A 13744-nucleotide genomic window follows, 5' to 3' on the forward strand; every position below is an offset into this window, starting at 1 on the left:
TAAATTAAAGTCACCACCAACTATTATTGTATGAGTCTGGTACGTGTTTGAAATCAAACTCAAGTTTTCTTTGAACCTTTCAGCAACTGTGTCATCTGAATTGGGAGGTCGGTAAAAGGATCCAATTATTATTTTATTCTGGTCCAACAATGACCTCTGCCCATACTAACTCACAGGAAGTATCTACTTCAATTTTGGGACAATTTAAACTACTACTGACAGCAACAAACACGCCACCGCCAACTGTGTTTAGCCTACCCTTTCGGAACACCGTTAGGTTTCTTGCAAAAATTTCAGCTGAGCTTATATCTGGCTTAAGCCAGTTTTCAGTGCCTATAACGATTTGAGCATCAGTGCTTTCTATTAGCACTTGGAGATCTGGTACTTTCCCAACACAGCTACGACAATTTACATCTGTTATGCCAATGGTTCCTGTGTCTATGTTCTTCCTGTGTTCACCCGGCACCCTTTGTGACTGAAGCGCTTCTTGTGTTTTCCTGAGACCCTCTAACCTAAAAAACTGCCCAGTCCATACCACACAGCCCCTGCTGCCCGTGTAGCCGCCTCCTGCATATAGTGGACACCTGACCTATTCAGCAGAACCCGAAACCCAACCACCCTTTGCCGCAAGTCGAGGAATCTGCAGCTTACACGATCGCAGAGTCATCTGAGCTTCTGATTCAGACCCTCCTCTCGGCTCTGTACCAGAGGCTCGCAATCGGTCCTGTCGACTGTGCTGCAAATGGTCAGCACTGCTTTCATCTTGCAAGGAAGACTAGCAGCCTTTACCACTTCTGTTAGCCACTCAAAACCAGAGAGAATCTCTTCTGATCCAAAGTGACACATATCATTGGTTCCGAAGTGAGCAACCACCTGCAGTTGGCTACACCCTGTGCTCTTCACAGCATCCGGGAGGACGCTGTCCACATCTGGAATGACTCCACCCAGTATGCACACGAAGCGCACATTGGATTTCTTACCCTTTTTGGCAGCCGTGTCTGTCAGGGGCCCCATAATGCGCCTAACGTTGTAGCTCCCAACTACCAATAATCCCACCCTCCGCGATTGCCCGGATCTTGCATGCTGAGTGATTTCCTCTGAAACAGGACAGGCGACAGCATCTGGCTCAGCGACAGTGTCAGGAACAGACAGCACCTGGAACCTGTTTGTCAGACAAACCGGGGAGGCCTTCGCCACCTGCTTCACCCTGCGGTGACCTCCCACTCGACCACAGATGAGGGGTCAGCCTCAGTGCGAGCAGTAATTGGGTTGGCCACCGGTGAGGACCGATTGGAGGACTTGGACGTGCTGGACGTCCGTTGGATCCCCACAGCCGGCCCACAACAGTGTTGACCATCCACTGCAGCCTAAAGCTGTGTAACCGAAGCCTTCACAGCCTGAATTGAGAGCGAAGGGTCACCAACTGAGCTCACATCTGCTCACAACACTTGCAGTCCGTGTCCGTACTAAAGACTGTGAAAAACCAAACTATGCAGATAAACAGACTATCGGCACATGCTGCCCAACTCTACTGTAGACCCTGATGAAAATGCAGGAACTGTGTCTAGTAATATGCAAATCTTCAAAAACCTAATGACCAAAGCACTCGGGTGAGACTAAATAATTCGCCCCTGATTAGGAACTTGTAATATGTCACAAAATTGGTTTACTTCCCGACACAAATGAAAACACGAGAACAGTGGCTATTAGATATTAAATTTACACGCAGAAACTCAAGAAACTAAACTATTAAAGCACACAGATGATATAATAAAATTCGCTCTGGTTAGGAACACGTAAATGTCACAAAAGCGGTTACTTCCCTGTTGCTGCATCTGTCTCGGTCGGCTACTACAGATACCTCTGGATTCCATCACTCCACTGACTGTTACAGCTGACATTGTTATAACTTTGAACTGAATGGTATGAATCTTTTGTAAACTCTCATGGGTGATCAGTTTCACAATGTGATCCCCAGTTATTATTACTAAATTGTATTTATTACGGGTTTTTGTATCACTGTGGTATCTTTCTTTGTGATTACTGACTCTCTTGGGTTTCTAAATTGTATGTATACAGGGTGATTCAGGAAGAAACGTACATGTGTACTGGTGTGACAATATTGGCCATTCCAAATAGAAAACTACAAATGAACACATGACCTTTTCTTAACCGTATCTGACATACAGGTGTTTGAAACTCACAGGTATCAGTTGCATGTCCTTCTTCATCAGCATTCACGCACAACCAAATACTACCAAAGTGACATTAGGCTATGTAATGTTGTCTTCAGTGACCCATACAGTGCTCTGCGCATTCTGTATGGCCAGTGACACAGTACCTCACTGAAATGTATCCTGGGCAGTGGGTCAATCACAGTGGAGTTTCTGGGCCACTGAGGTCACCCATCTTACTCCGTCAGATTAATGTTTCTGAGGTTGGCTTAAGAGCTAAGTCTACAAGCACAGAGCAGGCATGAAACAGAACTTCTCACTCATATTTTACATGCATGTGCTCAAGCAAGAGGCCACATGTATGGACTCAGCAACACGGCAGCTAGACAGCTGCGCAGCAAAATATATGCAGTTGACAGAGGACATTTTGAAAATTTTTCGTGAGGAAGTATACAAAATTAAACAAAGAATTAGATCACAATGTTACATTTACTATCACCCTGTATTTGTCTGTTCCTAACTGTTTTCATTAGTTTCCTTGCAAACTCTTAAGAACAGGAAATACAGGGTTATTACAAATGATTGAAGCGATTTCACAGCTCTGCAATAACTTTATTATTTGAGATATTTTCACAATGCTTTGCACACACATACAAAAACTCAAAAGTTTTTTTAGGCATTCGCAAATGTTCGATATGTGCCCCTTTAGTGATTCGGCAGACATCAAGCCGATAATCAAGTTCCTCCCACACTCGGCGCAGCACGTCCCCATCAATGAGTTCGAAAGCATCGTTGATGCGAGCTCACAGTTCTGGCACGGTTCTTGGTAGAGGAGGTTTAAACACTGAATCTTTCACATAACCCCACAGAAAGAAATCACATGGGGTTAAGTCGGGAGAGAGTGGAGGCCATGACATGAATTGCTGATCATGATCTCCACCACGACCGATCCATCGGTTTTCCAATCTCCTGTTTAAGAAATGCCGAACATCATGATGGAAGTGCGGTGGAGCACCATCCTGTTGAAAGGTGAAGTCGACGCTGTCGGTCTCCAGTTGTGGCATGAGCCAATTTTCCAGCATGTCCAGATACACGTGTCCTGTAACGTTTTTTTCGCAGAAGAAAAAGGGGCCGTAAACTTTAAACCGTGAGACTGCACAAAACACGTTAACTTTTGGTGAATTGCGAATTTGCTGCACGAATGCATGAGGATTCTCTACCGCCCAGATTCGCACATTGTGTCTGTTCACTTCACCATTAAGAAAAAATGTTGCTTCATCACTGAAAACAAGTTTCGCACTGAACGCATCCTCTTCCATGAGCTGTTGCAACCGCGCCAAAAATTCAAAGCGTTTGACTTTGTCATCGGGTGTTAGGGCTTGTAGCAATTGTAAATGGTAAGGCTTCTGCTTTAGCCTTTTCCGTAAGATTTTCCAAACCGTCGGCTGTGGTACGTTTACCTCCCTGGTTGCTTTATTCGTCAACTTCCGCGGGCTACGCGTGAAACTTGCCCGTACGCGTTCAACCGTTTCTTCGCTCACTGCAGGCCGACCCATTGATTTCCCCTTACAGAGGCATCCAGAAGCTTTAAACTGCGCATACCATCGCCGAATGGAGTTAGCAGTTGGTGGATCTTTGTTGAACTTCGTCCTGAAGTGTCGTTGCACTGTTATGACTGACTGATGTGAGTGCATTTCAAGCACGACATACGCTTTCTCGGCTCCTGTCGCCATTTTGTCTCACTGCGCTCTGGAGCGCTCTGGCAGCAGAAACCTGAAGTGCGGCTTCAGCCGAACAAAACTTTATGAGTTTTTCTATGTATCTGTAGTGTGTCGTAACCATATGTCAATGAATGGAGCTACAGTGAATTTATGAAATCGCTTCAATCATTTGTTATAGCCCTGTATATTCATACGACATTGTGTTCAGAACACACACACACACACACACACACACACACACACATACACACACACACACACACACACACACAGAGGGTGTTCACCTTAAGAGCCATCAGGCTCATTTTATCTGGCGTTTCAGCAAGTATTTGCAATTCTGTTTTTGCTAAGTGTAGTTGGAGTAAGCCCAGACAAGTACTGATCATTATGTCTCTCGGGCAACACCCAGTTTCGAAGGAAAGAGTCTGTTTATTTCCTGCCACAAGCAAAATTATTTTCAAAGTGGCATTGACATAGCCATTTGACAGAGTGGTCCAACTTATTCTTGTGCAATGTTCATGTTTTAATAGGGCCAGTAAATCACGAAGAATAACCAGTACTCCAGCCAGTGATAGTGTTGCCCTGCGCTGACTACTACCGTCTTGCAGCAGTACTGTTCAGTTGCTGCTGGAGTAACAGTTATTCTTCTTGTTTTAGTGTCCTTGTTTATACATAGAGGTAAGGGTGTAAATATGGAAGCATGTGGGTAATGTGGAAACGTCTAGTATCTGGCCTGCAGAGTACTGTACTGTAGCGGGGCAGCCAGAAATTGTTGCAGTGTTTTGCTATTTGTCACGATAGAGGGTTAGCAGTCAGTTGAGCAACAGGCGCCGTGACAGTGATGGAATTTACGTTCGCGCATTTTCTAAACCTTTTTCGGGGTAAGTTGTGGTATTATATTTATCTACATACTTTGTAGTTATCTTTCTTTACGTCTGATAGCTTATAAAGGGAGGTGCATAGAAGGTGTTAGCAGTCCTTTGTCAACCTTAAATGGATAGTTGCTTAATGTAATCTATTGAAATGTAAGACGGCCATTGTGTAGGTAATGTGGAAGCATACATACGCTGGCATTGTGGAAATGTTTCCACAATACCGACATCAAGTACATTACTTCTAATACATTTTTCGTATGTTTCTAAATGCCACGAAAGCTAACTGATCAGAAACCAAGAGCTACTGTTAAGAAGTGGGATGCAGAAAACATGATTAAGGCTATAATAGCCTTAAGGGAAAAGCAGATGGGGTTAAGAAGAGCAGTTAAAGCTTTCAGTGTACCTCAGACAACACTTCAAAGGTTTGTGCATAGTGATACGTCACCTGAAGAATGTTGTCCTTTGAGACTTTGACGAAGGCCTGCACAACCTGATGCTATTGAGAAACAGTTGGTGCAGTATCTCATTGAAATGGATAATCACTTCTATGGCCTTTCCAGATTAGATGTCAAGAGAATGGCATATCAGCTGGCAGAAAGAAATAATATTAATCATCCTTTTACTTCAAATTCTGCAGGTACAGCTTGGTTTGACCTTTTTCTTAGATGACACAGAAATAAACTCACAATGCACAAATGTATGGGGACCTCATTCTTGAGAGCAAATGGGTTCAACAAAGAAGCTGTGGACAAGTTTTTTGACATTTTGGAAGCTGAGTACAGCAAACACTCCTATAGCGCTCATCGTGTGGATGAGACTGGGCTCTCTTTCGTCCAGAGCAGAATACCACGTGTAATTGGACTAAAAGGTGAACGTCAGGTAGGTGCCCTCACATCAGCAGACCGAGGATCCCTGGTGACTGTCATATGCTGTATGAGTGCTGGCGCTACTCTCATACCACCAATGATGGTCTTCCCCAGGAAGAACTGGACTGATACTCTACTGAAAGGAGCACCACCTGGAACAATTGGTAAATGACATCCTTCAGACTGGATTCAAACTGAGCTCTTCTCCGAGTGGTGTGACCACTTCATTTCTAAGGCACTCAAAAAAATCTCTTGTGCTGTTGATTCTTGATGAGCATAACAGTCATGCCAGAAACCTTCAAGTTATAGAATGTGCAAGGGAGAACCATGTTACAATCGTGAGTATCCCGCCTCACACCTCTCGTAAAATGCAGCCAGTCGATAAGACCTTTATGGGCATCTAAAAGCCTATTACGCTGAGTATGTTCGCCAATGGTTGCGACACAGCAGCCGGCCCTTAGGGCCATATGACATATCTGAGTTCTTGGGAAAGCCTACCTAATGTGCCAGACTGGCTCTATTGCTGCAAAAGGATTTTTGGAGACTGGAAATTTTCCATGTGACAGGACTGTTTTTGCAGAAATTGACTTTATAGCTGCCACATCAGCTTTAGATGAGGCCAGAAGTCTGAGAGGAACTTATGAGACTCCAGCATCTCCAGGCTGAAGTAATGACCTCAGCCAAGAAGACACTCAGAACGTATTCAGACCTGTGATAGCCGACAGCCCAAGTGAAGATGGCCAAAGAGAAAGCAGAAGGTCAACATCATTGTCAAATACCTCATCAAACACGTGTGTGTCTCCACAGGATATCATGCCAATCCCCCCTCTAAAGAAGAAGGTTTCCAACAGAGATCGTAAGCCAGGTTCATCAGTTGTTTTGACATCTTTGCCTTATAAAACATGCCTTGAAGACTCCTTACTGAAGGGTAAACAGAAGCTTCCTAAGGCACATGCCAAAAGCAAGAAAAATTGTGACGCTCCTCCTAGAAAACCATGCAAAAAAACGGCTTATCTGAGGATTCAGGTGGAGAGCCCAAAGCACCAACTGTCTCTTCAGGTGGGTCAGATTTGGATCTCCCAGTTCGGGAAGAAAACCTACTGAAGAAGATGCCATTTGTAGTTTTTGTGGAAGCACATTTTCCAAAGACGTTCAGGGAGAATTGTGGATTAAGTGTAAAGTGTGTGAGGAGTGGAGTAACCTTTTGTGTGCCGGAAATGAAGGAGATATTTACGAATGCGATTTTTGCAAGTGAACTTCGCTTATGAAGCATTTTTCTATTACAGTTGCATTTAAAAATATTTTTGTGTGATTTAAATTTAATATAAAATAAAATAGTTTCTAACATTTTTAATAGTTTTCGTTTGAAGTAGTCAGTTTCCCACAATTTTAAGGCATTTCCACATTACCCGCACTTCTTGAAAAATTAATGTGTTGTTGTGCAAGCAGAAAATGTTTTTTAATTTTAAACATATTTAGTTTTTGTGTGTCGTAATATTACATTCACTGCTAAAACATTATGAATTAGCTGTGGCTAAATTTTGAAGCTGCAAGAGAAGTAAACATTTCTTTTATACAGCAAAAACAGCTGGGTTTCCACTTTTACACCCCTACCTCTATATATAAAACAAAAATCACACTAATTACGAGGAGGAATTCAAAATTTTCGGGACTGGTGCTGCCATCTGGCAAGTAGGAGCAGTTGTCTATGCACCACTAGATGGTGAGAGCTGCATATCTGATGAGTCAGTGTGCAGAGTGGCATTCAGCTGGGAGGACGTGTTGTGTGTCCACAGTGATTTCCGTAATACTCTGTGTTTGGTGTGTAGCAATTTTATGACGGATCCAGGAACAGAACGGCGCATGTGTATCAAATTCTGTGCAAATATCGGGAAAAGTGTTACAGAGACATACGGTTATGACCCGGAGTCAAAGCAACAATCATCCCAGTGGAAGAGCCTGGGCTCTCTGAGACCCAAAAAAGTGAAACAGGTGAAGAGCAAAGTGAAGAGCACGATCATCGTTTTCTTTGATACTGAGGGAACTGTGCACAAAGAATTCATCCCACCCAACCAAACAGTGAATTCCGCATACTACTGTGACTTTTGGGACAGCTCTGTGAAAACGTGCGGAGATGACGGCCCGAACTTTGGCATCCAGGGAACTGGCTGCCACGTCACGACAACGTGCCCTGTGACACGTCCTTGCTCACCAGGGCCGTTTGGCAAAAAACAATATGGCGGTTGTATCCCACCCACCGTACTCACCAGATTTGGCACCTTGCGCTTTGGGCTATTCCAAAGAAGTTGAAAAGCTGTCGGTTTGACACTCTAGAGAGGATTTGAGAACCATCGCTGACGGTGATAAACAGCCTCAAAGAACAGGACTTCCAGAAAACGTCTGACCAGTGGCAGAAGCGCTGGGACCGATGTGAGCGTGCGGATGGGAACTACTTCGAGGGTGATGGTGACCATTAGTGCAAAGGTAAGGTTTTCAACAGATGGCAGTACCAATCCTTAAAATTTTGGATAGCACCTCATAGTTTAGGAACATTCTATTGAATCAGCACATAAAATTCTGCTTTAAAAAAAATTTTGTTCGTGACAGGAAACAAACTGGTGCTTTCTGTTGACACTAGTTGTCATGTGAAAGATGTGACGGGCAGTATTTGTTTGGGCTGACTCCAGCTACATATTGCAAAAATGAAATTTCAAATATCTGCCGAAATATCAGAGAAAATGTACCTGATGGCTTAAGAGCATATCACTACACTGGCAGTACGTTCAGAGCAAACTAGTGCGAGTCATTTAAAAGTTGTGCACTGAATGAGCTCACCTGGTGTTATAGCCTATAAAACGTGGTATTGTGGTATCGACCTGAAGACTCAAAGTAGTCCTAGTTATGTATATAAAAATATGGCATTTACATCATATACACATTCCTGTAGAAAAGTTAGTAATGATGAAAAAATTCATTTATGGATGTAAGGACTTGGTGTACTTGCTGAAAATGTAACTGTAACTGGAGGTATTACTTTGTACTATAATTATTAATAAAGTGTGATCCTTGACCTCTGTAACTGCTAGTCGTACATCACAAACCGGGGGCTCAAGGATGCAACAGTTTTGAAAAATTCAAAAACATAGTGCCGCACTGCCCGCTGAGCGCCTAGTGAGTCGGTGACACAACCCAACCCGCCCGACTCGGCTCGGTGCCACGTGGCCCGGACGCACCGGCTCATCTCGTGTACAACTTTAACTAGTTTGCACTGAAGGTGACTTGACCCAGTGCATTACCTCTTAATGAAAATGATAGGAAAGAGCTGTGCCACTCTGACGGAGAGCCCACCTGCAGCTGTGTGGAATTGTGGAAGGCGGCCTCACTGACACTCTCGATGACGTTACGTGCGAGTAGCAGCCTGCGTAGACGGGGCAGGCGCGCGAAGTCGAGGTCGTCGACAGTTTTGAGGTTGTTGCCGGAGAGGTCGACCGTGTCGAGGAATTGCAGCGACGAGATGAGCTCCGCCGCAGGGAAGAAGCTGAGCCTGTTGTCGGCGGCGCGCAGTTCGCGCAGCAGTGGGTGCGTCCTCTTCAGCGCCGACGGGAACACGTAGCTCAGCTCGTTCCTCGACACGTCCAGCTCCTCGAGTGCAGTCGGCTCTGCACCACGGAAGAACTCGCCCTGGACAGATGACACAGTTAAGGTGGAGCAGATATGTAGCGGGGCACACGTGAAGATTCCAGAAATAAAAAGACGAGCGAAAACATCGGTCTGCCTTCAGAACGCACTACGGCAGTGATTCTGCGTGGCACGGATCTGACGAGTACTTGCTCGGTTTCTGGAGCTAAGTGCCTTAGACGCAACATAATTCCCACTGTAATGTGGTAGAGTGAGAAGCACATATTGAATTACTTGATACTTCATTTAATAAACTACTTGATCCATATTTTGTTACAATTGTAGAAATTTCAGCTCGTGACGTCTGGTCAAATATGTAAAAGTGCAACCAGTTTTCCACATTGTCACATTTTTAATTATGCAGTAATTTGCAGCAGGGCTATCAAAACATTAATTACATGTTTAGTTAAAGATTGATGATTCTTGATCATTAAAATTTGGTATCTTCCAAATCTGAAACTAATCTGTTTTGCTCTTTATTATGTGTCTCCCATTTGATTAATAACTGAATTCCGTGATCATAACTTCTTCAAAATTGTAACATTAAGTTTATTGATTTTAATTATAATTATGTATATGCTTGGGCAGTGGTGATTGCGAGACAAGTTGCCGTTGACAGAAGTTCACTGCAGGTCATTTTTTAGTTCAGATGTGCACACCAGACAGTACTGTTCAGAATCTGCAGAAAAAGTATTTTAAACAATGGAATATCAGCTTGGAATATTGACAGTGTAAGGAAAAGATAGACACCCACACTCACCGTAAAGAAGGCACATTGCGCTGCAGATGGCCACAATGAGAAGACACTTAGGTTTTGGCCAGCACCTTCTTCAGAAAAGGAAACACACACACATTCATTCGTACGAGCTAGCACACCACACGCACACATGACCCCCATCTCGGGCAGCTCAGATTGATCCGTCAGAGATAGTGGGTGTGTGTGCGTGAGGTGTGCTTGCTTGTGTGAATGACTGTGGGTGTCTTTCCTTTTCTGAAGAATGGCTTGGACAAAACATAATGTTTTAAGTGTCTTTTCGTTGTGGTTGTCTGCAACTCAATGTGCTGTCTTTATGGTGAGTCTATCTTTTTCTTGTACTGCTGAAAAGTATTTTATGCTTATTAAAGTTCAGTTAAAATTGAAAATTGTGTGGTCCTTCTTTCATTGCAGTGTCAAACCAGTTTCCACTGTAATTAAAACCCAAGGGGAAGAAAACTGGCTGAAGTGATATCAACACTTGTCTTTTGACATATTAATAAGAATGCAGAATGAGTATTTTTTATTATTTTTGTGCCTTGCATCTACCATCCTCTATCTAATGTGCAATACCCTTTGTTCTGATCATTCTAAAGAAGCAACTCACAGAATTATTAACTTTGTGCACTATTAAAATGGCACCATCTAAAATTTTACATCATACATCATGACCTGTAATTTGTGGGCGTAGATTTGGTGGCCAGTACTGTCCCAGATGTGTTCCATCATGTTCAGATATTCTTTGACTTGTCTACATTTTTTTTGCAGATGTGCTGTGGAGGTAAAAATGTTTGCTTGCATGCAAATTGTTTTGCATGTGCTATACCTATGTGCTATCTAACAACTGCTGGTAACAGGACTGGGGCAACCTGTTTTCAAAAACTGAATAAGTGCATGAAGATGAGTCCTTAGAGCTCAAAATGTATTGGGTATTGAAATAAAAATCACAAAGCAATAGAAGATGCTTTTCTTCTACCAAAGTAATACAGGCAGTTATGGCAACAACACTGACAATATTGAACAAAACTAAGTATAATAATGAATACTTTTCCCAATATGAACCTAATGAAAGAAATTTATCTATGTGGCTAAGCATCAAGTCTGTTGTTGAGCTCAATGAGACTAATTAGGCCCCATATAAGTAAATCAAGTGCAATGTACTGCGTTTGAACTGAATGACTTATATTATTGCTAATACTCATTAACTTAAATACAGTTCTCTATAGTTACAATATGAACAGGACAGGTTCCCCACATTACACAACAGCAACCTGAGAATCTGGTCTAATGAACACACCTGCTCATCGATTTGCCAAAGCTTGAGTGAACATTTATTTTGAAGAGAATACAAATGGAGTTTGACTTTTATCAATAAAAATGAAATGAGTAGAGGACAATGAATGACCAAATAATCCTAATAAACATAAGTACAGACACCAATGGTTTCCCTGATATGATATATGCACAAGTGCAGTCATGCACAAGCAAACTGATTATATGGATAAATGAAGGGCCTACAACTCATAGTATTTTAAATGCAAGTGAAGTGATTTTAATTTAGATTAATATTAAAGTTTTGATTGTGGTTCTGCACAATGGACAAAATTAAAATAACTCTGAAGGAATTTAGAGCTTGTCTCAAACAGTGTGTGACAGCTGAAGCAAATGGAAGCAATGTAAATGAAATCCATCAAACTGTAATGTCATGAAGTTACAGCAGTGAAGTTATGGAATTGGTTTCAGAACTCTTGTTTTTGTCATATTCATCATGACCAGTGTACAGAATGTCATATTCCAGCAGGGTAATGCATTGCAGATCACGCTACTTATGTCTCAAGGAATAAATGGACCTCTTACTGGCCTGTCCAGTTCCCCAAATTGCCATCCACACAGACTGTCTAGGATTTGATGGCGTACAGCCAGCAGCCCTCATGGACTGACTCAACTACACTTAAGACCCAAATTATGTAAATATAGGTGTCCCACAGGGTAGTGACCTTGGCCCAATACTATTCCTCATTTATATAAATGACTTCCCAGAGAGCATGAGGCATGGACAAACAATATTGTTTGCAGATGACTCAAATGTCCTAATCAGTGACAAATCACCAGATACAATGAAAGAAAAAGCCGAACAAACACTAAACATTGTACATGAGTGGGCATCCAATAATAAACTAACACTAAATTAAAAAAAAAAAAAAAACAAATGCTGTTAACTTCTATGTCTGCAAAAAACCACACTATAACAACTTTAAGTTAAACGATGAAACTATAGAATGTGTAGACTACACAAAATTTCTTGGTATGTTGACAGTCAGTTAAAGTGGGAAGAACATATTAAAATACTTACTAACAGCATGCTATGCTCTTAGAATTCTGACTGCAGTGTGTGATACTACATGTGTCAGGTCTGTATATTTTTCTTATATCCACTCTGTTATTACCTATGGAATAACCTATGGAATATTTTGGGGAGTCAACAGTAAAAATATTCAAATAGTTTTCAAATTACAGAAAAGAGGAATTCGTATAATAACCAGGAGTGGCAGTAGGGCTCACTGCCTTGAACATTTCCAAACCTGGAAATCCTAACTGTCCTCTGTGAATACATTTTTCAAAGTATTATGTATGTAAAAAAAATATTGACTGTTATGTTAAAAATTCTTTAGTACACAGCTATGAAACTAGAAACCAATACAATCTGCATCTAGAGAGGAAAAATAAAGTTAAAACTCAGCAGAGCTTGTTGTACAATACCATTAAACTATATAATAAATTACTCAAAAATATAAAAGATATTGATACAATTGGACAGTTCAAAACAAAACTAAAAAAATTTTTATTGAATAAAAGTTATTATGCAGTAACGGAGTACCTGAATTAAAAAATGTACCGTAATTAAAGTAGCCTGCATTGTAATACATGAGGAAATAAACTATAAGAAAATTACATAAGGATATAAAACTATTGTAAGATACTTTCAAAATGTGTGTAAATATTAATTTTATGTGTATACATTGTACATATATTATATTGTATATGCTGACAAAATCCACACAATGTAAATTGTTACATGGATTAATAAAGAAATCAATCAATCAAAAGCACATTCTACATATTGCAAGAAATTCCTCGAGATATTCGGAGGCTTCTACAGTCCAATGAATACGAGAATATAATTGTGCCTGTGGAGGTGACACTGTAGCACCTGAATAACAGGTGATCAGCATGATACAGTTCTGTCAAGTCTTGAATAGAATTAAATTGTCAGTTTATCACCAACTGAGACAAAATTAATTAAATGGAAAGGCGGAGTATGGTCGATCACAAGTGCACCTGCAACTCTATCACTTCTTTCTATTATTGTACAGGTCAATTACAGCCTACCTTCAAAACTGACTGTCCCCTTGAACATTCAGCATTGGGTTTGCAAATAAAACAGGTGTTTCAGTTAAGGCATGATAAAATTAATTGGAACAGGGAAGCAACAGAGATACTGCAATTGAATTAAAATCAGTGTTTTAGTCTTAATACCAAGACAGACAGTCTTTGGGAGAAGCCATGAAATCACAATTCTGAGAAAGTACAGGCACAACAAAGCTATCCATGGAAAAAGAATACACAAATTACACGAGGAAATAACATTGGGAGTTCATCCAGTATTTAGATAAAA

At 41.5% G+C, this 13744-nt stretch overlaps 1 protein-coding gene across 1 annotated transcript in view; it reads right to left on the reverse strand.

The window, feature by feature from the left end:
• Positions 1-13744, reverse strand: part of LOC124719034 (chondroadherin-like protein) — a 174832-nt gene that overhangs the window by 47043 nt on the left and 114045 nt on the right. Inside the window, exon 11 of the mRNA XM_047244702.1 lies at positions 8985-9317. Within this exon, the coding sequence (XP_047100658.1) occupies positions 8985-9317 (333 nt within the window). The remainder of the gene's footprint in view (positions 1-8984; positions 9318-13744) is intronic.

The sequence above is a fragment of the Schistocerca piceifrons genome, chromosome 10 (assembly GCF_021461385.2).
Source record: "Schistocerca piceifrons isolate TAMUIC-IGC-003096 chromosome 10, iqSchPice1.1, whole genome shotgun sequence".
NCBI classification, from domain to species: domain Eukaryota; kingdom Metazoa; phylum Arthropoda; class Insecta; order Orthoptera; family Acrididae; genus Schistocerca; species Schistocerca piceifrons.